Source organism: Sturnira hondurensis, unplaced genomic scaffold (assembly GCF_014824575.4).
Source record: "Sturnira hondurensis isolate 20B ecotype Veracruz unplaced genomic scaffold, ASM1482457v3 Scaffold0025370, whole genome shotgun sequence".
NCBI lineage: Eukaryota > Metazoa > Chordata > Mammalia > Chiroptera > Phyllostomidae > Sturnira > Sturnira hondurensis.
In genome coordinates this window covers 7,389,182-7,416,848 of record NW_028098001.1, presented here as the reverse complement: position 1 = coordinate 7,416,848, position 27,667 = coordinate 7,389,182, and the positions used below count along the sequence as shown (strand labels likewise).

General features: G+C 41.1%; 2 protein-coding genes across 4 annotated transcripts; both read left to right on the top strand.

Annotated features, from left to right (window-relative positions):
- Positions 1–1,309: 1,309 nt before the first annotated feature.
- On the top strand, positions 1,310–13,696 carry SMIM8 (small integral membrane protein 8). Of its 3 annotated transcripts, none has more exons than XM_037039371.1 (3): positions 1,310–1,356; positions 7,440–7,597; positions 9,324–10,086. In XM_037039371.1, exons 2-3 carry the CDS (start codon positions 7,463–7,465, stop codon positions 9,480–9,482), a joined length of 294 nt encoding a protein of 97 aa, XP_036895266.1. In that variant the 5' UTR covers positions 1,310–1,356; positions 7,440–7,462; the 3' UTR covers positions 9,483–10,086. The 3 variants fall into 3 exon arrangements, with proteins under 3 accessions (XP_036895266.1, XP_036895267.1, XP_036895265.1); XM_037039372.1 differs by lacking the exons at positions 1,310–1,356; positions 9,324–10,086 and adding exons at positions 1,363–1,598; positions 13,442–13,696; XM_037039370.1 differs by lacking the exon at positions 1,310–1,356 and adding an exon at positions 1,363–1,598.
- Positions 13,697–13,753: 57 nt separating this feature from the next.
- CUNH6orf163 (chromosome unknown C6orf163 homolog) lies at positions 13,754–27,038 on the top strand. The gene is made up of 5 exons (XM_037039369.1): positions 13,754–14,279; positions 17,058–17,152; positions 18,520–18,627; positions 24,293–24,495; positions 26,534–27,038. The coding sequence occupies exons 1-5, from the start codon at positions 14,132–14,134 to the stop codon at positions 26,967–26,969; spliced, it is 990 nt and encodes a 329-aa protein (XP_036895264.1). The 5' UTR covers positions 13,754–14,131; the 3' UTR covers positions 26,970–27,038.
- The last annotated feature ends 629 nt before the right edge of the window (positions 27,039–27,667 follow it).

Genomic DNA, 27,667 nt, shown 5'->3' with positions numbered 1-27,667 from the left:
CCAAATATGGAAAAACATAATGGAGGCTTTACCCAAATTGACAATAATCTCCAATTTATATGCTACCACCAGAAAGTAATTAGAAACAATTATTCTATATTATTAATTATAAAGAAGACTTTGAACAGCTATGCTAGAGAAATTATTTTGTTTATTTTGTTCATTCTCTAGAAAAAAATTAACAAAGTTACCATCATAAAAAGAGACAACAGAACATGCAGACTGCTTTTTTTTTTATCTCACATTAGCTGGAGAGAGATTTAGCAATCTGGAAAATAAATCAGTAGAAAATACCCCAGGTTGAAGCACAAAGAGAAAACAGGATAAAAATATGAAAAAAAATAAGACATTTAGAACAGAGGAAAGTTTTAATATATGAATAATTAGAGTCCCAAAAGGGGAAGTGAGAGAAAACAGAAATAAGATTTGATTGTTGGTTAAGGATCTCCTAAATCATATGAAAGTTATCAAGACAAATTCAAGAGGCTTTATGAATCCCAAACATTATTAAATATAAAGAAAAAATAGGTGAATCATAGTAAGACTACTGAAACCCAGAGATCAAAGAGAAGACCATAATGAGCGCAACCAGATAAAAAGATGCATTGCTTTCAAAGAACAAAATAAGACTGATTGCTGATTGACATTAACAGTAAACTCCAGAAAACAGCACAATGACTTATGGAAATACTAAAAAAAGTGAAAAAGTGAAATTTTATACACAGTGCAAATAATCTTACAAAAAACACATCTCCATCTTCTTTTCCTCAAAGAAAAGAGACATAATGAATAACTTCGTGGTGGCTTTGTAAAGTGTCCATTTGTCTAGGCTGAACTACATTTCCTAGAATTTCCTTTCCCGATATATTTGATTAGCTTGGGCACCAAGGCTTGGGAGATTTGGAAGGTAAAGGGGAAGCAGCAGCTGCTGTGGCAGGTCGTTGCTGATACGCTGATGCACTGAGCTGCTGGGAAGCAGCAGCTGGACCTGCATCGCTCTACCTTCTCCAGGATCCGTTGTCGTCTTCCCTGACTCCTGGACCAAGCATGTGTTTAGTTCTACATCTGAGGGCTTCCTCAGGGTACTCCAGTCACCAACGTCACAGACAAGAACAAAGGGTTCAGTCTCTCCTTGTGGGTTTCCAACTCATGGTTGTGAGGCTGGAAACTAAAGATAAAAATGTAAGAAACCAAAAAATGGCCCTCGCAAACTCCAGCCCGTCAATCCTCTGGGGCCGGCATGTCCGGTGTCGCTGCGCCACAGCCTCCGGACGGTAGGGGCCGCTGTGGCACAGAGGCGGCGGGCGCGTCAGGACCCTCTTTCCCAAGGGCGGGGAGAAGAGGACACTTGGGCAGGTGAGCGGCTGGGGTTGACGAGTGGCGGAGTCTGGGCGGTCTCTCCGCCGCGCTCGTTCGTGACCTTCGCGGTGCGGACACCTTGGGCGTCTCACTACCGGGGGCGTGGGACACGACGGCGTTTGGTCGAGCACCCAGAATCCTCGCCCTGAGGATTCCGGGGGCGCCCCGAGCCAAGTCTCGGACATCTCTGACCCCCAGAGCCCATTGTCCGCCCCTCACACCAGGAGCCTGGCACTCTGGTCAGTGACCCGTCCGTGGACACCTCGACCTTACTTAAGAACCCTCTTATTTCCTGGACCGTTTCTTGGTGCCCTCGCTCACCAAACTCGGTTTAAGGAAAATGATTTTGTGGTTGTTTTCACCTGTGGTGCCTCTTTTTGTAACTTCCAAGTCCTGTGTTCTCCATGCAAGACAATACCTGGAACTCAACTGAATGCAGTTTCTCTTTCTGGAGGTTTGGAATGCGTGTGTCTCTTGAGTCCTAGCTAGTGGAGTGTAGGTACCACAGGATGGGAGGGGAGGGGACCCAAATAGTATGCACAGCCTCAGTCCGAGACAGCCATTGTCATAACCTCCTTACTTAAAGTACAGTAAATTCAAGATGGAAAGGTACGTCTTACTAGTTTTTTTTAACATTAAAAACAATACAGAATACATTTTATTATTTTTTAATTTTAATTGTTGTTCAAATACAGTTTTCTGCCTTTTACTCCCGTCCCAGCTCACTAGTTTGTACTAGTTTGTTTCCATAGTGGTTGTACCAGTCTGCAATCCCACCAACAAGGCACTAGGTTCCCTTTACTCTCCTTGACAGCACTTGTTTGTTGCTTTGTTTATGATGGCCATTCCATTTTTAAAGTTTACGTGATTACAAGTTTATGTTTCTTAAATCTTGTAATAATTTATAAGTGCAGAGTCTAATTGATTTAGGAGTGAGGTGGGGTGAAGTGGTGGAGTAGGACGGGCAGGGAATTGAGAGGCCAGGATTCTCTCTCCCACTGTCAAAGGCACTCTCTCTTTGGGTCTAGGTTTCTCTTTGTTTAAAAAAGGGTCCAGATGGTGAGGATAACAATAGCTACTATTTATTGAACATATCCTTTCAGAAATGTTTTCTCATTTAATCCACACAGTAATTCTATGCGATAGATAGTATTATCCCTTTTGTAAAGGTGGAAACTGAGGCCCAGAGAGGTCAGTTAAACATATCCAGGTTACAAATAGCAAAGTTGGAATTTGAGGACATGCTTGATTCTCCTCAAGGTAGCAAGTCCTCTGACTCTACCCCAGATTTGTTTATTCTAATTTAAATTATGTTTAAGGTGTTCTGCCCCAGACCTCAAGTTATTTTCTCAAGTAATAAGATAGTGTGGTATGTGAAACTAAAATAGCAAGTATATTTACATCTGATTAAAATATTTTGTCCATTTTATAGTTCCTTGTGTCTTTTAAAAGAAAAGCTTTGAATGTTGCTAAGGTTCCTTCTTACTAACATTCTATGATTCTGATCATTTTGTTTTGATATCTCTTTTATTGAGATACTTACTCCAAAAATGAATATCTAAAGATTAAATTTTTCTCCAAAGTAATTATATATTTCGTATCATGGTCTAATTTTCATGTACACTATAATGGAGATAGTCATGCTAGTTTTATGCCAGTAAAAGACACTCTGGATCATCCCTCTAAGTACGAATTTTACTGAAGGAGAGAAAACCTTTCAGAAATGACCAGTCCTGATCCATCTTGGGCCATCTTGTACAGCCTCACCAGTTGTGTGTTTGTTCCAGTGCAGGCCCCGTTCTCACTCACATTTCAAGGTGTGAATGACCCTCATGGAGAGTTGTGTAGAGAGCCAGTCCTTTGCCTCTGCTGCTTCCCTTTCCCATCGCATATTTCCTTCACAAGAGGTTGGGGAAGAGAAAAAAAGTACAGAACGTTTTACCAGGGAGGGACTGATGAAGTAAATGCAGCTTAGTTTACCTCTTTTTTATAGGCAGGTATGAAAAATTCTCTGTTGTGCGTACATGAAACAGTTTATTTTTATTTATTAATTATTGTATTATTTTCCATACACACAACTGTAAACCTCTTTTGCCCCACCCCGTATAGTGCAGTAGATGATCCCTAAATTTACAAATGTCCTTTCAGTTAACATTTGCAGTGGTTTGCAGTTCAGGTATTCTTTGTCGTTTCTGGTAAAGAGTTTAACGTATATAGCACATTATCAAGGTGAATGTGGATATTTGGGGATTGCAGTATGATAACTACTGTCTTGATTATTATTTCCTTGGTCCATTGCTAAGGAAAGGTAGGTTTGCTAAGGAAAAGAGGAGACTGAAGAATTTTAGAATTAAAATTCATTACAATTCATGTGAGAGCACTCTTTATACACAGTTTATAGACATCTGGTATAAGTTGAATTTCATGACATTCAACATCATTGCATCCCTTTAATTGTGAGATAGTGAAATGTCTATTGTCTGTAACCAGTCTGTCTGTCTCTCTATGTGTTTATATATAAGTAGCCATATATATATGAATACATGTATTTTTGGACTTAAAGTGAGGAGTTAATCATCCTTAATTCTTGACACATTATCACCAACACAAAGTATGTGATAGCTGTGGTCTGAGGACCCTTTTATGCTCTACGATGTGTGTTCCCTATACCTTCCTCTCCCATCACCTTGTTTTTCTTCCCAGTAAACAATTTTAAACCATATTCTACCAGATAGCTTTGTTTTAATTACATGCAGCTATTTCTTAATACTTATAGGAGAATGCTGGTGAGCATGACTTTTACCATTGTGTATTTGGTGTTTTAGGCCTTGTTAGTACTTTTATCTAATAATGCTCCAGTATCTGTTTGTGGTATATTCTTTTTTTTAAAGATTTTATTTATTTATTTTTTAGAGAGAGGGGAAGGGAGGAAGAAAGAGAGGGAGCGAAACATCAATGTGTGGTTGCCTCTCCAGTGGCTCCCACTGGGGATCTGGCCCACAACCCAGGCATGTGCCCTGCCTGGGAACCTATCCCGTGACCCTTTGGTTTGTAGGACTCAGTCCACTGAGCTACACCAGCCAGGGCTGTTTGTGGTATATTCTGAGGCCCTGATTCAGTCCTAACAACATGGATGTGTTAACTGTTTCTTGCCTTTCATTTCTAATAGGCATAGCCTATTTAAAGACTATAATACTGCTTCCACTTTATTGCTTCTTTCTGAATTTTCTCTTTCCCCACATTACTGTCAAACATTATTAGCCTAAGGAGAAATATCACTGGCACCTAGCCTAAGCAATCTGGTGGCCAACACTTTGACTTAAATAATAAGTACATTTGTACTTGCCATTTATCCCGCTCCCACGGCTAAGATGGAAAGGTGAAACTCCAGCAGATTTCCTAGAAGACAGTGAACGCAGTAGGAGCAGTGGATCATCGCCACCAGAAAGGAGAAGTAACAAAGGAATTTAGTAGCATCACTCCCCCTACGCCATCAATATTTTTGAAAGATTTAGCCAAAATTGAAGTGGCAGTTAAAGGAATTCTGGGACTAAAGCAGAATCAAATGTGAAGTCTTTTTTTTTTTAGCTGTTTTTGCATGGTATCAAGAAGTTTCCACAAGAAATGGTCGTGTAAGTGGACCCATTTTTCCAGCAGAAAGCATTGCATTTTTTGCCAGCCTTGGGCATGATGAATTTCAAACAGCTGTGTGCTGGTGGGTGGGACAAATTTTAGACATGTTAGAGAATTGTTTCAGAAGCTGCAGTGAAAAAAAAAAAGACCTGTTCCAGTAGAAAAAATTAGTAACTTGCATGCAGAAGAAATTTAAAAAACAATTGCTAGTTACAACTTGAATGGTGTTTTAAATGCTGATGAAATTACAGGTTGTTTGTTACCTCATGTACTTCATGCCCTGGGTGGACTTCGAAAAGGAGGTAAACAGAGATCGATGAATACTCTCTTCTGCTGTAATGCATCCTGGATGCAAAAGATGAGACCGCTGGTCACTGGCAAGTCACTGAACCCTCAGGGCTTCAGAAATGTTTATCGACTCGCCTGTGATTACGAAGCTAATGTGCATGCCCAAAGGATGAGAGATGTGTTTAATGAATGGTTGAGAAAGGTTGGCAAGAGAATGAAAGGAGCAAAATGCAGTATCCTCCTGGTGATAAACAGTCGCTCTGGAAAGTATGGAAGTTGGACTTTCATACCAAGTGACTGTTTAACAGAGCAAACAGTGCTCTGCCCACAGCACTCGTCTATGCTTGACTCGTGTGTGTTTTCCCATTGAACTGCACAGCCACTCTGCAGGCATCTGGTTAGGGTGTTATTTGTTCCATGAAAGCTCACTGCAAAAACAACTCTTCTAAATTTAGATGATGAAGGGAAAACAGAATAAATGAAGCAAGCCATTGGCATGATTACTGAGACCTGGTGGTCTATAGAGCCCTCCACAGGAGTGAAATGTCAGTGGGAAACAGGTATTCCTGTGAAACACCCTACGGTCAGCTGGGAAGAAGACCACAAACCAAATGTAGTGTTTGATCCCTTCTGGACTCGGGTGCTGCTGTCACTGCTCTCACAAATCGGTTCGATTTTGAAGGCACTGTGGCTACAGATGTCAATTGACCCACTTCCCCAAACCAGCAGATCTAGAGTTGCTGCAGGAGTGCTAACTAATGTCAAAATGGAGCCAGAAAGTGAGGACAATGGTGATGGCAGCAACAATGATGACTATATATGCAGGGGAACAAGTGCTGGAACAGACAGCAGTGAACGTTTCCGAAGTCCTTGCAAGTGTAGAAAGTGCTGACAGTCTCTCCCTTAGAGCAGATGTTCTTGACAAGGTGTTTGCCCAGTTCAGTGGGATAGATAAATATCTTGTGACCACTGCAACAGAGACTTTTGAAAAAAACTGAACTGCTATAACTAATAAAATTGCAAAAATATTGGTTTTATAAAGTGTATAAAATGGGAGACTTAAAGAATACTTGTATTAACAAGTCCCCAATGAGTGTTTAAATGTGAATGTTTGACTCTTAAACTTTATAACCATTTACTGCATGGTACGTCACTAATTTCAGCTTTTTTAAACATATTACTTATTTATCTTTAGAGGGGAAGGGAAGGAGAGAGGGAGAGAAATATCAATGTATGGTTGCCTCTCTGAGTCCCCTGCAGGGAACCGGCCTGCATCCGAGGCATGTGCCCTGACTGGGAATCGAACCGCGATCGTGTGGTTCCCAGGCCCACGCTCAATCCACTGAGCTACACCAGCCTGGGCTCAGCTTTTATTTTTTTTGAAAGGTTTCTTTTCCTACCATCTCCCTTCCAACCCCTTTACTCCCCCATCATTAGGTGGTGGAGATGATAACAAAAAGCTTTTGTCTAACAGCACCTGGAAGAGAAAAGTATTCACAAAATGTTACCACTGCAGTTGGGAGAACCAGAAGCCAAAAGACTCACTTAGATCTAATCGGATAGATTTAGAGTGCTTCAGAGAATAGAAAAGCTGTCCTTACCAGAGAGTTGCTATAGGTAAAGAGGGAGTGAGGACACACCATTACCCTTCCTGCTTGGTACCAGTGGTTGGGCCAGTGGCAGAAGGAGAGGAGCATGAAGGGAAAGTGGGACAGGCATGAAACCGTGGGAGAAACTGAGCAAAGGAATGCTAATACTTCTGTCAGCTGGGTGTCCTGAAAGTACCTGTCAGGTTGGAAGGCGAGAAAGAGTAAAAGTGGAAGGAAACAGAGAAGGGTGTGGATAGCCCACTGCTTGCCTACTACCTACTTCATGTAACAAATACAGTGTGACTCAGGCCAACAAGTAATTCTCTAGGCTTTGGTTTGTAGGAAACAGCTTTTGCCCACTTCACTGGTTTGTTCTGAGAGATGAAAAATAAAGTAACCATTTTGCCAAACAGTACTTAAAGCACTGTTTACAAAGTATGTGTTAAAAATAAAATAATTGACAATCACTTTTGGTATATATCTGGACTGGAATTTAAAAAAAATAGTTTTTATAAAGAGCATTATTGAAAAATAATCATGAAAGATCAAAATGTTGTATTTTATTTCTAGGTAATAAATCCGCATCAGTCCAGATGTCTTCAGCACCTGAGCCTCCAGCCTTTAAAAATGAACCACCCAAAGAGAAAGACTTTCAAAACCCCGGGCTCAGAGGGGTCCGCACGACAACTTTATTTCGGGCTGTGAATCCAGAGCTCTTCATTAAACCTGTAAGAAACATACACAGGGTAAACATATGTTTAATTTAAGTAAACACTTATGTTTAATTTAAGTAGGCTACCAGAAACAGAAAGTTCTTATTTTCTATGACACTTAATTGTTTCATGGCAATTTTATGTTGATTATTAAGATCTCTCTGAATAAATGCAGGTAGAAGGAAAATTTTAATGCTGTTTCATTAAATACACATGAAAAATGAATTATTTTAAGGGCCTTTGAGACTTAATGGAAAATGGTTGTACTTTCATGGATCAACTGCTCAAATTCCTATTTAAAATTTTAGTAGCTGTATTAATTAGAAGGAAATTTTTAATGTTTGATGAGCTATTATTAAATTAGATCTTCCAATGAAACAGAGCAAAATGAAAGTCTGATCATTATTATAGACTACAATTCTAGCTTTTACTAATACTGTTTTTACCTAAGGCATAGTGCAAATGTTTTGTTAAAAATTTCAACATGTACATTTGTGTGCTGTTAGGGAGTCAGTTAATCATGAACATTCTTGATGCAAATTATTGACTGTAGTTGATTTGATAAATTTTTACTTTTAAATAGATATAAATTTTATTTTAAATAAATTTAAATTAAATCGAATTTTTATAAAATATGTTTAAATGTATTGAATTTGATAATAATTTTAGTAACATGGTTGCCAGTGTAAACTGTTTACAGTTAAATAGATCAATTTAGCAATAAAATCATTAAATCAAGGTAGAATGTTTTAAAAATGTTGAACTAATGTGTTTTTTTTAGTTGCCAAATGCATTTTAAGAATTGCAAATTTAGACTACTCTTGGGTTTGTGGTCTTTCTTAGATGTCGTCCAAGTAAAAAGGTTTGGCCTGCATTTTTTTACTAAGTTTTGAATAGTAGTGAACAGCCAGTATGGTGATAGAAACAATACAAATTGAAACTTTTGTCACAACTGCGCTCACACTGACCTAAGAAAGGCCCATTACTTGAATGTGAACACTCAAAAAGGAGGGTCTGAGTTACAATGATAAAGATCAACACTTCTGTGGAGTTGCGAACATCTTTCCTACCTTTAAAAACTTTTTTTTTAATTCAAAGCTAGTTGCTTTGCCTTTTAGGGTCTTGGATTTTCCAGCAGAAAAGTAAGGTTATAATAACAGCATTATATCTGTTTCTGGCACTGAATTTCTTGAGGTGACAGAGTAGGTTCCCAGGGAAGAGTGTATACATTGCCATTTTTGCTTTTAAAATGAACCTAGTGTATGGCATGAAAGGCTTTAAAAATGACCTAATGTATGGCATGAAAGGCTTTCTGCCAGTTTTTCATAAACTCAGGAGAGAAGAATAGCATGCATATTTTATTCCCCACTTCCTAATAAAATGACTTAAATTAAGTAATTTAAGGAGGTTAAGCAACTTCTCTATGTTGCTTCTCTAGAAGCACCGGGCCAATTTCCATACCTCCTGTCCCCTCTGCACTTTGCCCCCTTCCTGAAGGTGGAGCTCTGAGATACCCAGGCTATAGACAGAAGGAAGACTGGAGAGGAGAAGCAAGAGCCTTCCAGACTCTCCAAATTATCAGGAATTGAGTTAACTCAGTGGAGAACTGGATAAATTGTAATTGAAAATACCATCTGACTGCTAGGGTGGCAATAAAGATTGGTCAAGAGGAAAATGCAACAGGTATTTGGGTCCCCTCAAATTATTAATGAGGTTTTGTCACTTTTTTTTTCTTTGACAGAACAAACCTGTAATGGCTTTTGGATTGATAACCCTTTCGCTATGTGTGGCTTATATTGGTTATCTACATGCAACACAAGAGAATAAGATGGAACTCTATGAAGCTATCGATAGTGAGGGGCACAGTTACATGAGGAGGAAAACATCTAAATGGGATTAGTGGTGCTGGTTGCTGTGGAGGAGCTGTGTTAAGAGCTCCGGAATCGTTCAGTGATGGACTATAAATGCACAGTGTCATGTTTTGTGTGCAGTTGCAACACACCACTTAGTAATCTTTGTATTTTCAAAGCTGTAGCCATTATCTCCTTCTTTTTCCACCAAAAGCTCCTCCATGTGTTTTTAAAATGAAGTCCTCTTATAAAGGTGCCATGAGAATGGAAGTCATTTTTGTTAATTAAGTTTTATGTAATGAAAGTCCCCAGTGTTGTTAAATTTGCATGGTATTCTTAATATTTTAAGGTGAATGGTGCATTTGCAATTGCTGTAAGGGTTTAGTTGTTTTGGTTTGCAAAGGAAATGTTTATTTTCTAACTGGGCATAGAACCTGTATTTGTGAAGAAAAAGAAATTATTGTAAATGATTGTTAACCCTGCAGTCAATGTTAAAGACAAATAGTTTATCCAGAGTCACAGATGGTTCATATATTTTGGTTTCCATTTCACGTTTGGTCCAGTTTTATTTTAATTGAAAAGATACTCACACTAAACTACTAAAACCAAGATTAAATGGGAGAATAACCCAATGTAATTGGAGTTTTTTTTTTTAAGAAAAAGCATGTTATACTGAGCTATGATGTTTTTTATTTGACTGCAGCTGTTATCTATTTTAGTTTTTGCAAATTAATGCCACAGTGATATAATAAACATAAGACCAAATGTTCTTACAGTTATTTGAAAACTAGAACTACTCAATAGATAATAAAGTCTCCTTACCATCCTGAATTTGCCTAATATAATTTAAATCTTTCGGATGAAGATTTTGGACCTGTATTATTCCTAGATACTTACCCCATTCTCCAAATCATTGCAATTAGGGCTCAATAATACATCTCATCTCTGAAATTTTGTTTCATTTATTATTACCAAGTAATAATAAGTGCACAAGCAGAGTTTATCATCATAATGTATGTTTTTACTTTCTCTGGAAAGTAGACAGTGTAATTTTGCAAAGATTCATGAAAATGCAGTTGTGTCTGATTTGTAGATATCAAAGAGCTTAGCTGAGTTATCTATATGCATCTAAATCCAGTCTTCACTGCTGAGCCCTAAATAGTAGGGCTCTACTATTACATAGTACATAGTACATAGTACTATGTACATAGTACATAGTTTAAAATGTACTTCAGTTGTGTAAAATGTCTTGTAATTTAATGTAGTGTGTTTTGCTTTTGGTTTCCCTGTGTACTTTGGTTGTTAATGAACTTGAATTCTGTTTTCAGTTTATGTGTCACATTGTCATCTTTTATAATTCTTTAGTATTCAGGAAAATGAGTAGATATTGTGGAGGGGAGANCATCTAAATCCAGTCTTTACTGCTGAGCCCTAAGGATCTCTTGCTTCCTCTCTCTACATAGTACATAGTTTAAAATGTACTTCAGTTGTGTAAAATGTCTTGTAATTTAATGTAGTGTGTTTTGCTTTTGGTTTCCCTGTGTACTTTGGTTGTTAATGAACTTGAATTCTGTTTTCAGTTTATGTGTCACATTGTCATCTTTTATAATTCTTTAGTATTCAGGAAAATGAGTAGATATTGTGGAGGGGAGATATTAGTTACGTGAACTAGCAAGAGATTATTGCAGCCCTGGCTGGGCAGCTCTGTTGGTCAGACCATCATCCCGTAAACCAAAAGGTTTTTGGTTCGATTCCCAGTCAGTGAACATGCCCAGTTGCAGGTTCAGTCCCCAGTCGGGGCGCACACAAGAGGCAACTGATTGATGTCGGACCTGTGTTATTCCTACAGGATTTTCCTCTCTCCCCCTTAACCCCTTCCGTTCTCTCTAAAATCAGTAAACATATCCTCGGGTAAGGATTAAAAAAGAGAGAGATTATCGCAGCTCAGGGGGTAGAAGGAATTGTGCACAGTCCAGCCTTGAGCCATGTGACGTGTACATGAATGAACCAGAGTAGCAGTAGATTTGGCAAGGCACAGGGCTGTGAAAGAAAAACAGCACAGTGGGGATCACCTTGAATTTCCGGAATGAGTGCCTAACTGGGATACTTTTTGCAGGATGGATATATAAGTTACAACACGGTCTGTGTGTGTAGACTGCCAGAGACTACTTGGCCATGCATCGATGTTTCATTCATTTTCTAAGGGAAACTGCCGCTCCAACAAAATCAGTTAGTTTTTATAAAAAACTAGAAAACAGTCAGGGCAAGATATTGACAGCACTTTGGAGTGTGGGTCCAAGTAGTTTTAAAGGAAGGTCTTTTAAGGTGGGAGTCTGGCTGAGACTGGGCAAAAGTCAGTACCAGATTAGGTCTTGAACCAAGTCTTGGGAAGATGACTACTGATAGGTGGCAAATGACCTTTTGCCCAGGGAATTAATCTGTTCTGATAGAAGAGCAATTTACCCAGAGGAGCAAGCTGTTCAATTGATAAATGAGTTTCCAAGAATTTCCTGAAACAAGCAGTGAAATTATTTATTGGTTTGTAGCCTTATCTTTTATAGGGTGACCCATCTGTCCCAGTTTATCAGGCATGGGGTAGGTGGGGCAGGGGGACAGTGCTTTGCATGCAGGGCTTTCCATTTTAAAACAAGTTCAACAAATTACTTAACTATATGACTTTAAAACCCAGGCTTAGGCTCTGGCTGGTGTGGCTCAATGGATTGAATGCCAACCTGCGAACTGAAGGGCCCCTAGTTCGGCTCCTAGTCAGGGCACAAGCTTGGGTTGCAAGCCAGGTCCCCAGTAGGGGGTGCCCGAGAGGCAACCACCCATTGATGCTCTTTTCCTCTCCTTTTCCCTCCCTTCCCCTCTCCCTAAAAGTAAATAAATAAAATCTTAAAAAAGCAAACCAACCCAGGCTTAGTAATTTTGAGTAATTTTAATGCAAAGTAATAAAAAGTAATCTGATATTTCCCAGTTTTATTGCCATGGCATTAATACCACATTGATAGATAAACTTTGCTGGCCTAAAATGAATCAATTCTGTAAGTAAACCCTTTAAAAGAAAGTGTAGTGGGCTGAATAGTGCTCCCTACCCGACCCTACCTCCAAAGACATCCACATTCTAATCACTGGAACCTGGGAATCTGTTACTTGATATGGCAAAAAGGACTTTGCAGATAGGATTAAGGCAAGGATTTTGAGATGTGGAAATTTTACCTTATTGTCTGGGTAGGCCTAATATAACCAGGGATTTTCTTAAAACGAAGGCAGAAGGTTAGAGGAAAAACCACTTGTGGGAAACCAGTTTGTTTTACTCTGGCAAATGTGACACAGCTCTGTATTGAAAGCCAACAGGAGTGGGGGGCAGGAGCCAGACCCTCAAACCGGCTTTCCCGTGGGAACCAGGCCTAGAAAATGCATCCAGACTGTCACGGCTTGCTCTTGCTAAAACCCCCTCAGCCTGGTCTGGAACAATAGATGTTTATTGCCTGTCCTCAAGGTAATTTCCAAAGCCTGTGTGAACTTTCCTGAGGATGGAGCCTAATCAGCTCGCCACCTTTCCCTTCTGCATTTGTTATTTTCGTTTCCTTGATTGTACCTAAAACGTAGACAACTACATTCTAAGTGNAGGAGCCAGACCCTCAAACCGGCTTTCCCGTGGGAACCAGGCCTAGAAAATGCATCCAGACGGTCACGGCTTGCTCTTGCTAAAACCCCCTCAGCCTGGTCTGGAACAGTAGATGTTTATTGCCTGTCCTCAAGGTAATTTCCAAAGCCTGTGTGAACTTTCCTGAGGATGGAGCCTAATCAGCTCGCCACCTTTCCCTTCTGCATTTGTTATTTTCGTTTCCTTGATTGTACCTAAAACGTAGACAACTACATTCTAAGTAATAGATAATAAGACCCGAGGGAAGCAATAAAAGCCTGTCCAGGGAAGGGTCGAGGCACTCTCCCCTTGAGAGTCCTCATCCTACGAGAGTACCATACCGTCCCTTTTCCTCCACAGGACTGCGGAGGTCTGTTCGCATTTGTTCTCGTCTTCAGCCACAACACGCAGACTCTGCAGGCCAGAGTCTGCCATCGCACTGTCACTGTGCAAGCAAGGGGTGAAAAGGCTATAGAATGAGAGGCCATGAACCAAGGAATGGGTGTGGTCTGCAGAAGCTGCAAAAGGCAAGGAAACATCCTGCCCTCCAGCCTGCTGACTCCATGATTTTAGTTAGACTTGTTTTGGACTTCTGACCTCCAGGACTGCAAGAGAATAAATGTAGGTTGTTTTAAACCACTAAATATGTGGTAATTTGTTACAGCAGCAATAAGAAACTAATACTGAAAGGCTGTACTATGCTACACTTTTGTCATTTCTAGCTGCTTTTATGAGCAAAGCTTGTCTTACCTGGCAACAGTTGCTAAGGAAGTTGACAACTTAATGCTAGTGTCTAGGAGGGAGCAGCTGCTTAAATCTTCCCAGACCCAGGGCCCATACCGTACATGGCAGAGGCTCTCAGTAACATTCTTTAACATCAGGCACATAACCACTACGTAATGATGGTGAATCACTCAATTCTTACCAGCCTCTAGTATTGTTCTGAAACCTTGACCTCTCTTCCTTTCTTAAACATCTAGCTTTTCTCAAAACTACTTTTTATGCTCCTAGGCGTATTTTAACTGTACATAGTAAAGGTCAAATTTGATTATGATCAGAAATTCAAGTTACACGAACTTTGTTTGCTGTGCTGTTTGTAATAAAATTGTTCCACCAGCTCCTTTAGAGGAAACCTTCAAACGGATCCATGAATACAAGCCATTTAAGACACGCTTTTACACGCACAGAGATATACTGGGTAAGTGACTTTGCTATTCTCCTTGGTGGTAATGATTCATGGCCTTGTACGTCTTTCTTCCTGTTAGAGACTTACCGGCTTTCCTGATCAAAGCTGCTTGTCCTGCGGGGATGTCTGCCATGAGAACATGGGTCGAGATCCAGCTTCTCCACTTACCATTTGTGTGCCTTGGACAGGATACTTGGCCTCTCAGTATTAGTACCTTATTAACATATGAAACCTATTAGTAACTTATTAACATACAGATGTTAATAAATATTGCAGGTACATTATGAGTTGGGGGGTTGGGGTTGGGGGCCAGGTCCCCATTAGGGGTCGCATGAGAGGCAACCACACACTGATGTTTCTCTCCTTCTCTTCCTCCCTTCCTCTCCCTCGAAAAATAAATAAAATCCTTCAAAAAAATTCTAAAAGAAATACAGGGTGGGACAAAAGTAGGTTTACAGTTGTGAGTACATGAAGCAATTATTCTTGTATTTATTAATTATTGTACAAATAACTATAAAACCACTTTTGCCCCACCCTGTATTTGTGCCTCTTGAAAAGCCTGGCACATAATAACAGGGGTTCTTCCTGCCCTTGCCCATACTTAGGAGTGGAAATATCCCTATCACCTTACTAAATGGGCGAAAGAAACTGTAACCTATATTAGTAGCTAGAGACATAAAAGTAGATACCCACAAATAACATGAGAATATTTACTACATATACACTTATAATAAGCAAATCAAATTGTAACTAACAGGTTTCCTTTTTTCTTACGCCATCAGAGATTCAGTTTGAGTTTGAGCCTTAACAGTGTTTTCCTAAGGACTCCCAGAACACCCTCTGATCTTCTCTTCCTCTGACCTGGTAAACAAGTGGCGATTTAATGTCACGCCTGATCTTTGAAAACACACACGCTAGAGAATGGAGAGTGTTTTAAAAGAACTTAAGTGTAGAGGGAGGGCCAATTGGAATCATCCTCTAAAAAATACCAACACCGAAACTGATTTTAACTATAGTAACTGTTTAGTATGACTTTTAACTATAACCTCTAAAATGACTTGACTTTTTACACCCAGGTCAGTGGGTATCCATTCTTAGGTAAGCTTTTATAGATTGATTCCTTATACCTTCCAGGATATCTGAATCAAGCCATTACGTGGATAAATTAAATCTAACTAGTTAGAAATGAACCCTTTATATTCAATGTCCCATATTTGTCACTGACTACTTTAAGTCAAAAGAGCCAGTCCAAAGGCATGTTGAAGTGCCTGTGCAAGTGCTGATGAGCATCGCGTAGAGCAGTGGTCCTCAGGCCCAACAGTGCGTGTACTGCAGCACTTCTAAAAATTCTGTTTTTACTACCAGTATCCAAACACAGACTCACTAGGTTTAATACTAATCCAACTCAGACGCACTAAATTAGAATCTTCAGAATAGAGCTGCCACATGTGTCCTTTTTATTTTTACATGTTTTAATAGCTTTATTTGGAAATAGTTCAAGACTCACAAGTTTTAAAAATAGAACAGAGAGTTCCTGTGTACCCTTGTCCAGATCCTCTTACTGATATCTTACTGAACACTAGTCCATTGTCAGAACGAGGAAACTGGTATCGGAACGATACAATTAACTTAGGTACAGGCCTTACATTCACTCCCCACCCCCAGCCTTGGTATGTAGTTTTATGAAGATTAACACATGGCTGTCCTGAAGTGGAGGAGGGAAGTTCTTGAGAAAAATGGGATGGGTGGGGCGGGGGGCTGTGGTGGGGTGAAAATGGAGACAACTGTACCTAAACAACAATGAAAACAATCAGAAGGAGGCAGGAGATGCTGGGCAGACAAACACAGGAGTTCGCAGCATCTTATCTGTGCTCGCTGCCAAGCTCGGCCCAGTGAGAGATACACTGCAGTATAAGGTGTGCTTTGTAACTTGAGGAAGTTGATCGTCCAGACCTAATCACATGAAATGTTAATAACGCAACAAATCTTAGATGGGAGAAATGAATAAAAAATAAACCCTGTAATAGTTTGGAGTGGAGAGAAAGGTCGTAGGGTGTGATTTCAACACTCACAGGGCTCATCATCCCCCTCCAGGTCATAGGTCATATCTGAGGCCACACTCGGGTAGGAGAAGATGAAGAAAACCCCATACCCAGCTCAGTGAGCTCAGGGCTCAGTTCCAGCTCCAACCCCGTCCCTAGCTAGCTGATACTGTGTGGTCCTCTGACCTCTCTAGGTTTTATTTCCTTGTTTGTGTAGGGAAGGTGTTATGATGGAAATATTATTATTTCTAAATTTGATTAGGTAATTGATGGAGAAGTGTTAAACTTCTGCCCCCTAACTCCACACTGAAGCCGCTAAGCCCAAGAAAACCTACACACTAAGGAAAGGCGTGCAACGTGTTAAGGCATTCTGCTACCGCTTTCTGGGTGGAGGTAACACCCACACCCAGACAAGAGCAGGGCCCGGGGAGCTGGATCACCGTGAACAGTCACAGACTGTTCTACTTTGGGAACACAAAATGTGCTCCTTTCCGCTACTGCCCTCCCCAGCTGCCCACCCTGTGGCCTGGCAGCACGTCCCTAATGATCCCGGCCTAACGGTGCTGTGCGTTCCCTCCTGATCAGTGAGGGAACAACTTACCCCTTTTATTGGTGCCCTTAACGAAAAGATTGATATCCCCTAAAAGTATGTATCTCTCTCTTAGATGACTCTAATAAATAACTAGATCATAGTGAAAAGGCAAGCCAAGACACATGAGGAAACTTGTAATTATGTCTCTTCAAATAGGTATCGGGGAAGATATTTTGAATGAAGAAGGAGAATTTCAAGAGGCTATACTCAAAGAACGTATTGCAAAAGCGGAAGCAAATGTGTGGGCTCAGGTAAAAAGTTGCAAATCAATTTAAATGCACCTTTACAATCTTCACTTTTTAGAGTTGTGTGAAACAATATAGTCAGGCAGAGCTGATGTTGAAACCTGGTTACCTTTGGGACCTTGGGCAAGCTCTTGAACTTTATAGTCTTGGCTTCTTCGAAAGTAAAAGAGGGACAATAATGCCCACTCTATAGGATGGTGGAGAGAGTTAAATGAAATAATTGCCTGGCACACAGTAGGTGCTTAGTAAGAAACAGGCCTCATCAGGAGCGTCATTCCTTCTAAGTTAGTTCTATGTGTGGATGACTCTTGCTCCCTTTATTCTCATTGGATTAAAACTTTAAAAAAAGAAGACATCCTTGTTGATAGTTGTTTATTATTGCTTAATAGCTAATGTGTATACCATCCATCTGTGCAGTGGGTAACATGAGCCTGTTTTTTTGCAAATGCTTTATTATGGTTACTCTCCTTTTGACCTTTCTCCTTGTTCCCCTTCTCTCTAAAGTTCTTGATACCTTGTCCATGTGACTGCTGAGGGGCCCTTTGAGTGGGGGGCTCGCAGATCCCAGGCCCTTAACCGGAGCAAAATCTCCATCATCCAGCCCCCTCTTCTTCCAGTTGTAGATAAAATCATACACATGACTTCCTTGAGAGCAGGACAAGCCACAGTGCCTACAGTGTGATTTCCTGATTTCTTAATAAAACAGTTATCATGGTGGAAAGTGCTGGAAGTGTCCACTATTAGTGCCAGCAAAAGCGTGGTATGAAAGTACGGAAGTCCAAAATGCTCCTGTACACAGGGTAATATGTATAAAAGTCTTAGCAGTCATCTATCAATAATAATACATTTTAATTGATTGTGAATCATAAATTATACACTCCTTAATGCAAGGGAATGCTTTTGTGGGTAATCTACAATTTGAATATAGGTAATAAAATGTTCTGGGCACTCTCTCCAAATAAAATCATCAACTGTTTCTGAAGACCTGATACAGGAGGCTAGGGGTGGGTGGTCCTCAGGCTTCCTTCTGTTATTTCTGGCTTTGTGCATTTTCTCACTTCTCTGTAGTTTTCTCTGTAGTTTTGTAATGAGCACACTGATTACTCTGATAGTCAAATTAAGCAAGAAATGGAGTAACACATTGAAAGGGAATCCCTGCAGCCTCCGGTACAGGTTTCTCTAGCCATTGCTGAAACAGCGAGGTTAGCCCCGGGTCAGGGCATGTTGGGACGTCTGGCCCAGACAGCCAGTTCGCTACGGGAAGTTTGCCATGAGAGCAGAGCAAGGAGTCAGAGGCCCCGTGGTGTTTGCTCGTTTTCAGTAAATATAAAAACCTGATATATTAATAAATAAATGGACTCTTTCTTTCAAAGGCTGATGAACGTCAAAAACAAGCAGTGGAGAAAGCACTTGAAGAAGTGAATGACATGCATAAAATTAAAATTCAGATTCTGGAAGAGCAACATCAAAAAAGTTTACAGGTTTTTATAATGGCTTGTTTGCTGTCTTTTTTTTTAATTTATCTTTAGAGGAGAAGGGAAGGAGAGAAGGAGAGAAACATCAATGTATGGTTGCCTCCCATGAGTACCCCGCCAGGAACTGGCCTGCAACCGAGGCATGTGCCCTGACTGGGAATCAAACCACGATCGTGTGGTTCGCAGGCCCACGCTCAGTCTACTGAGCTACACCAGCCAGGGCTGTTTGCTGTCTTTTTAAAAGTACTTATGTTAGTGAAAAGCTCTGGCAAAGGAGTAAGTGAAAACAATGTGTGATGTCTGGATGGGTGTTTCTGGAGGCTGGTCAGGAGGCCTGAGACCGTCACAGAAGAGATGCTGAACACTCGGTGGGCCCAGGAGAGCCCCCTGGCCTCTGACATAATGAACTCAAACCTTTACCCATTTGAGGGCCTGAAGGAGCCACCCCTGCCTTCCTGACCCGCCACATCTCTTGCCACTTGTTCTCCTTCCCTCTTCTCACTGCCCTTCTGTGGGCCCTGATGCACCATGCACCTTCTGACCTCAGTGTTTCTGCCTGAACGTCCTTCCTGCACTCCATCAGATTTAGTTCAAACATCCCTACTCACAGGGAGCCTTACCTGACCAGTTCCGCCCTGCCACCCTCACAGTGTCCTTGGCACCTTGTCTACCTTCACAGCAGCCGCCGCCCGTCGCTACCGTAATTAGACTGTGTGACCGTTCGTCCAGTGTCAGATCCCCACGTGACTGTAGCCTCCATGAGGACATGTCTGTCTCCTTGCCATCTGGTCCCAGTGCCCAGCACAGTGCCTCCACTATGCTCAAACAGGGATTAAGTGGAGGAAGGAGGCTGCCCTCTTCCTTCTCCGGGGCTCTGATCGCATCCTTGGACCCAGTGTGCATTTCCTGCCGTGCCAAGAGGGTGCCCTGAGCTGTTTCTTGAGTATTTCCTTCAGGACCAGAGGCCATATAACAAGGGGGTGCCCTGTCTACTGGTTTAAGCACAGGACTGCAGTCAATTAGCAAATGTTCCAGGCAGAGGCCCAGGGACTCATCATTTAGGTCAGTACCTCTGCTACAAAATTTGCTCAAAGGAGGATTCAGAACTCTTTTCACATGTTGGCCACAGGCGGGACACGACAGGACACAGTGCAGATGTGTCGATGTGTGGGCGGAAGCTGGGGGGAAGTGGCAGTGGTCTGGTTCCAGGCTTGGCCTCATTTGATAGAACGTAAGTAATAAACAGCTTGGGACGCCGGGCCATTTATTCTTCGTTTCATCAGTGAGCAGACCGTGTATCAGATTTTTACCTGGTGCGATTAAATGAGCTGTGCTGGCCGGGAGGAGAGAGAGCGCGCACCACGGTGCCTAGACAGTACTGAGACCCTCCCTGCTTGGCTCCAATGGCCAGGGTCTCTGAGGAGCTGGCTGCAATGCTCCACTGCCCATCTCCTAGTTTAGTTCAAAGTGTGAAAAGCATTTATATAGTATGTCTAGGAAGGCCTTTTGTTAGTTGGCCTGTGCTAGTGTGGCCATACGGGGTCTTAAAGTCCTGAAATACTTCTCTGTCAGTGGATAACCACCCTTCAAGCACCCTAATACCTTGGTCACACTGGTTGTTTCCCACTAGGCCCTGGGACCTACCCCAATCCAGCAATTTAAAGGGGTGACACTTTAAACTGGTGGGGGCTCTAGGACCCCGCCCAGTGCTGCAGCAGGCGAATACACGTTGTGAGTAGCACTCCTGGCATTAGGCTGTGCAGACACGAAGATAACTTAAATGCGGTGCCCATTTCAAAGAGCGCACCTATAGTCTCCCTGTAAGTAATTTGTGCCCCATACAGACTTTCGGTACAGTTGATGCCCTTAATATTGACATAGAGGCCCTACGAAAATTTAAAAGGGAAAAGTTAAAGAGAGGTTTACCTTTCTAAAGTACTGTTCTAGGATATGAGAATTTACCTTTGTACTGCTGTCTCGGGGACATTTTTTATATAGTGAAAGTGATTTGTCTCAGAGGGATGTGTAGGGTCATTTCAATTGTATAGACATCCGTACTGCTTCTCAGGGGGGTCTGTGAACTCCCTACCTTAGAATCTACTCCTCTGGGAGTTTAACATGCAGGTTCCAGGGGCCCACCTGACGTATAAAGTCGCCGACATTGTTTTGAACCAGCAGCCTATGTGATTCTCACGTGTCAAATTTTGACATTACCAGTAAATAGAGTGGAAAACCAAGTTCTTTAGAACTAAATAGCATTAAATTCTTATCTGTTGAGACCACCAGGTAGGGCTCTAATACGATGTAAAGGATTTGGGATAGGTCTCAAATGCTTGATGTTAAATAAAATTTCAAGATTATATCCAATGGGATAGTATTTTGAAAAAGTATTTATATTCTTTCATTCAAATACAATAATATTTAAAAATAAGTGAGAAAATAAGAGATAAAGGAAAATAAGAAAAGGGAAATTAGCCCTGGCTGGTGCGGCTCAGTGGATTGACCATCAACATGTGAACCAAAAGGTCACGGTTCGATTCCCAGTCAGGGCACATTCCCAGGTTGTGGGCCAGGTCCCCTGTGCAAGAGGCAAACAATCAATGTTTCTCTCACACACTGATGTTTTTTCCCTCTCTTTCTCCTTCCTTTTCTCTCTCTAAAAACAAATAAAATTTAAAAATTTTTTAAAGAAAAATTAGAGTAGGAATTACAATGAAATCAAGGGTGAATTTAAAACTTAAAAACACGTGTATGCCATGAGGTCCTGTGCAGTTAACATGAACTGGGACTTGAGCTTTCTGGCGTTCAGTGCAAGGGAGAGAATGCCGTGAATCACCACGGCCACAAGGTAAGAAGAATCGGGTGTTCAGACAGGCCCAGAGAGTCCTACATTTGATTCCTAAGAGGAACTCCCCTGAAGGAGATGCTGTGTTGTAAGTGTCTGTCAAACATCTGTATAGTAAATAGGATGCATTTTGTGAGGCCATGTCTTATAATATCTCAAAATTATAATCTCATCTTTAAATACACTCAAAATGCATTTCAGTACAAGCTGTTTAATAAGAGGACTTTCCATTGAATAAGGACACAGCCAAACAGTAGGTCCTTGAATTATTTTTACAACTTTAAATATGTATTCCCCATGCTATATGAGGCAGTAAAATTATTTTGGTTTTACTAAATGATTACATAAAAGAGGGACTAGGTTTAAAACTGAATCCTAATTCAGAACCCAGCCAAAATAAAGGACTGGGGTGTCATTTTTATTTTTGTTTAAAGGATTTTACTTCTTAATTTTAGAGAGAGGGGAAGGGAGGGAGAAAGAGAGAGAAGCAGCAATGTGAGAGAGAAACATCGATTGTTTGCCTCTCGAATGCCCCTAACGGGGGACCTGGCCCACAGCCCAGGCCAGGAATGTGCCCTGACCGGGAGTCCAACTGGTGACCTTTTGATTTGCAAGACAATGCCCAACCCACTAAGCCACACCAGTCAGGGCTGGAATGACATTTTTAAATTCTATGATTCCAATAAACATGTATTATAATAATACTCCGTCTATCTAAGGTTCAACCACTCCACAGTGTCAATTACTGAAAATATTCCCAGAAGTAATTTAAAATATTCCCTAAGAATTTAAACAAAGACCTCTGATTACAAGATAGATACCCATGCTTATTACCCTTAGCAGAACCTCTCCAACCTCCCCTCAAATGGTGTCACGTATTACTTGACAAGAGGGTGTCACACTTACTTGACAAACCTGAACTCAACAAGCTTGGCTTGTTTGCTCTTACAAATCCAAAATAGATTAAAGGCAGGAAGCTGGAAATGACAAAAAGGCACTCACTGACAACAGTTAGAACAGGGAGTATTTAGCCCAATAGCATGTAAAGAATGAGAACTCATTACCAAGTTCAAATATCAAATGTAAAAAAGCAAAGCAGTCTGGGGTCATCTATAACAGAGACGAATAGCCCTGTGAACTTGAATGATTACGAAGTTGCAGTCCAAAGTATTTAGCCCAGTGCAATCATTCATCTTTTTCTACTGGTCTGGATCATCAAGAAGTGTTAACATATGCACTCTATTCTTTTTTATGAAGTAAGATAAATCTTGAAGACATTTAGAAACATGTTCTTTTTTAAAAAAGATTTTTTAAATTTATTTTTAGACAGAGAGGAAGGAAGGGAGAAAGAGAGGGAGGGAAACATCAATAGGTGTTTGCCTCTCATGCGTCCTCTACTGGGGACCCGGCCGACAACCCAGGCATGTACCCTGACTGGGAATCAAATCAGTAACCTTTGGATTCGCAGACCAGTGCTCAATCCACTGAGCCACCCCAGCCAGGCATTTAGAAATAGTTTCATTCAAAATGTTGTATTATCAAAAAGTTCTAGTTATTTAAGAGACAAATAATTCCTAAGTAGACAATGTTATCCAAAAAAAGATTTTCTCAATATATGAATTGAGGCCACTCTGGATAGATCCATTCTTGAAGTTGATTTCTGTTGTCTTTTTCATTAATTTTTTTTTTGCCACCAAAGTAGCTAAAGTGAGAAGTTGAAAACTTTGTTTCTCTTGAAAAAGCTAAAGTCTGACAAATATTTAATTGTTGGAACATTTTTTCCTTAAAAAACTAACGTGATTTCAGTTTTTCTTGAAACTTAAAGAGATAGAGAGAGCTTACTGCACTATCTCCTAAGCCTACAGGATTTCTGGAATGAACATAATTCGATGAAACCTGTGGGAAACACTGGCATCACAGCCAGCAATGAAATGAGAGGCTGGTGTCAAGAATCCTGGTTTCTCTTCCTAGTTCTTCTGCTGACTAACTCTATGAAGAGATTTAATTTCTGTATGTTTTCTCATTATACCTACAATAAAGATTAAAATTAATCTTTAAATGAAATATTTGAAACTGCTAGACAGAATTCATTGCTCCTTGCTTTTTGCATGTATTTCTGCTAAACCACTCCTGTACCGTTTGTAGCAGCTGGGCCTAGCAGAGTGCCTGCCACCGCCGGGAGTGCGCAGGCATTTCCACAGTGCTGGAGGGGGTTGTTGTTGTTGCTGCTGTTGTTGTTGTTGTTATTATTATTGTTATTATTTTTGAGGATCTGGCCTCCTGGAGTCCTGTTTGACTTGTGCCTCTCTCTTTACCTGGCCAGTGGCATCCACGGGTTCTGCTACCCCGGAGCAGTGAAAACTTGTTCCTGTCCCCCCAGTGAATGAGGAAGGGCCCCTCAACACTGATGACAGTGGCAGGCAGGTTTCGTGACCACAGAAATGTTCGACTGTTAACTGCATGAGACACTCAGGAGACACAGTTATGGTTTCTACCATTCCCCGCGGCTTACCTCCTAAAGTAGACTCTTAGTATGTATTTCTAACTATATATAGATAAAATGACACTATAGAATATTTGCACAATCAAGAAAAAATAACCATAATTCAACTGTTTTCCCTTTCTGCATATTTCTTTTCAAAATTATCTCTATAAACTATGCTACCTAGTTTGCATGTTTCTGGTTTTACTGAGCATCATAGAAACAATAGTTTTTCATATTATGCCTGTTATTTTTTAAAACGTATGTGTTTGCAGGTGCACATTTCATCAGGTGGTTAAACATCAAAGCTGTAACATCTAAACCTAGTTTTACTGTTGCTTAAGGAAATGGCAGCTAAAACCAAGACAGAGATGCAGCAAAACATGGAAGAAGAACTCAAGAGGGAGAACTTGGCTGCAGAACAACGCATGGTCCACAGAATCCAGAGAATCATGACAGAGTGCCACAGGGAGAAGGTGCAGGCTGTGGAGAAAGCCAGGGCGGAGGAGAGAGACAGGGCCCAGGAACTGATCCAGGCCCAGCGAAGGTATTTCGGAGAACATGTTTGCAGATCAGTTTCTTACTCTGTCAAAATCACCTTGGAGAAAGGGATAAGGCTGAGTCAGCACATAGGTGGATATTTCCCAGTTTTTGTGTTTTCATGTTACGGGATATATCAAACACAGAGAACAATACACAGTGTGTTGTAGAGTGTGTGTGCATGTGTGCACGTATGTGTGTGGTTTAAAACAGTAATAACGTGTGTACTCAAGGACCTGCCACCCGTCTAAAGGGATTGAAAACTGGTGATGCTTCCGAAGCTCCATGGGTTCTCCTGCGGTCCCTTCCCCTTCCTCTCCTCCGTCTCCAAAGATGACTGCCGTCCTCAGTGTTTTCACTCTGCATGTCCAGTGTTAAGAGGCTGAGGAGAGGAATTAAATATTTTTTTCCACAAACACATAAAAGTCAGTCTTCACATTTTTTAGCCTATAATGTACACTGTACATTTCGTAATCAGTATATTACAAAATAGTATAAATGGGTCCCTCTACTTTACCCCACTAAGATTCAATTTACCCAGTATTGCCAGAGTAACAATTCTAACACATTATTTTTGTTTGTATTACCCCCGATAAAAAATGTATAGTGACCTCTTACATGAATGAAGCGGGTAATGGTGAAGGGCAGAAACTGTCCCGCTTTCTCAACTGTGTGCCACTGTGAACAGTAATCAGATCTGTCTAAGCCTCAATTTTTTGCCTGTTATTACATGGGAATAATAAAAGGTAATAAATAAAAATCATACCAGCTTCAGTGGCTTGGTGTTAAAATTAAATGGGATGTAATGCATTTAAAATGCTTAGCATAGTCCCTGGGACACAGTAAATAATAAACATTAATCCTTGCTATTAATAATGGATACAGCCTGGTTGGTGGGAAAAGGAAGGAGAGAAAGAGCATAGCACTTAGAAAGGCTAAGGACAAACCAGGCTTACCTCAGTACTGCAGGGTCTGTCAGGTTCAAAAGTCAAGTTGAAAGGATCAGTGACAATGACAAAATCGCATCTTGGAAGATAGAATTTAGAAGAAGGGCAAGGTGGTATGTCTTGGAAAGACTGTATTAGACAAGAAGGCAGAGGGGGAGGATTTTTATTAATAAGCATAAATATTTTAATCTATTTGTAGGTGTTTTAAAATTCTCAGACCTTTAGAGGTTCTGCCAAACTAGGTTAACCAGAGACACCCATCAGAGGTGCATCACGGGGGCTAAGAGCTACTGGCCTCGGACGGCCTGGGCTGTGTGTTCATTCGTCACTTTCACTGCTTAAGTGATGTGGGCAAGTCATTCCAGCTTTGTGAGCCTGTCTCCTGACCAGTGAAGTAGGCATAACAATAGGCCCACCTATGGAGTTGTTTTGAGGAATCATTGAGTTAGTATATGCTTGGAAGGCTCATTCACCTGCCTGGCACATGGCAATACAATAGGCTGCTATAAATTACACATAATCACATATATTGTAACCACAGGTCTGCGAACTCATTCAGCAGTGGTTCTCCAAGTGTGATCCCAGGACCCCTGAGAGTCCCTGAGCCCTTTGGTGGTGGGGTGGTGGGGCTCCATTTTCATAAAAGTCATGTTAATGTTGAATGGATTTATTGATAGTTTCTAGCAACCTGTGAGTTTTTCCTTTCTGGCTAAAGGTAAGTAGCTGGATTGACATACAGAAACACTCTCTCTGTGGGTTTGGAACTCTGATCCCTGTTTCTTTGTTTTTAAGCACACAGTGTTCCTATTTTTCTGGATAAGGTGGACTCAGGTTCCTAAAGTTACTGTCAGACCCTAGACTGGTGGCCTGTCCTTAGCCCACAGCAGGGAAGTTGATGGGTGACCTCCGTGCTCTGAAGAATGTTTTTTTGATTGGTAATGGTGGTTAGAATACAAAAGCTCATCACTACCAAGCTGTCTCAGCCTGGGGTCCCACCCCCAAAATGAAATGAATCCTCAGACATCCATGATGAAAGACAACATCTTTTTGGTTTTAGTGGCTAACCCATCGAACTTACAAACCCGTTATCTTTTGTAGCAAGGCCCTGGAGGAACTCGTGAATAGTGGTGTGACAGTTATGAACGACCAGAGGAAGAGTGTGAGCAAACTGGTGAAGGAAAAGGAACGCGAAATGAACATCTACTACAGCATGGCTCAGAGGCAGAAGCAGGAGGAAGTGCATGAAGTGCTCCTTGAAGCAGAGAAGACACATCAGGCCACACTGGGAAATGTGGTGCAGAAACTGGTGAGCACTCAGGCGGAGCTGCTGTCCGTCGAGAAGCAACTGGGAACTATGACAAACTGGAAAGATTTCCTGGAGGAAGAATTACAAGAAACGAGAGAAGCATTTCAAAAATATATCAATTACACATTCCCTAACCTTTCACCAGGACATGCAGATTTTATTCTGCCAGAAAGAAAGAAAACACCTTCCAATCTTACTATTCAGGAGAATGAAACAACTCTTAATTAGAGGTGTTCGACTGAAATTTCACTACAAAAGACATTGTTCCAAAGACTGAATAAATTCACGCAAAACCCATTTTTTGATCTGGTTGTGTGCCGGGTACTATGGGGCTGTCTGTGAGCGTTTTGATGGAAAACGGAAATATTTAAAAGCACATTCCAGGCTACAGAGGGTTCCAACACTGAGGAGAGGTAAGAATGAGAGTGATTAAACCTGATTAGAAAGGAAAAAGCTTTCTTGGAAGAAATCTAAACAGATTTCTGTACCTGGCTTTATTCATGTTTTCATCAGACAGGTAACTATGTTAGTGTCTGTTCAGCTGAAACGAACAGAAGGGCGTGTTTTCCTAGGCCATTCTCCTGGTGGAGAGGTGCACTGACATCTAGCACAGAGATCTGCAACAGCGCTGTGGGGGAAAAGCAACTTCCCTTGAATTCAATAGGATAAAATTTAACTTCTGGGAACCCCGTATAAATAATTCAGAAAGGACCTGCTTCCTGAAAGAGAACTGTCTGTGGAAAACAGACTGCCTGCCCTGGGGTGGGGAGTCCACTTGTGTTTACCCCCAAGCTCATGAGTTCTTTAAACTTGTCTCCTCTGGGTCAAAATGCAGAAATACCGTTCAGTACCCAGTGCTCAGAACCCACACGTGTCAATGTCCATGAGTTAAAATGGAAGAAACCCTAAGCCACAAAGACCTCTCC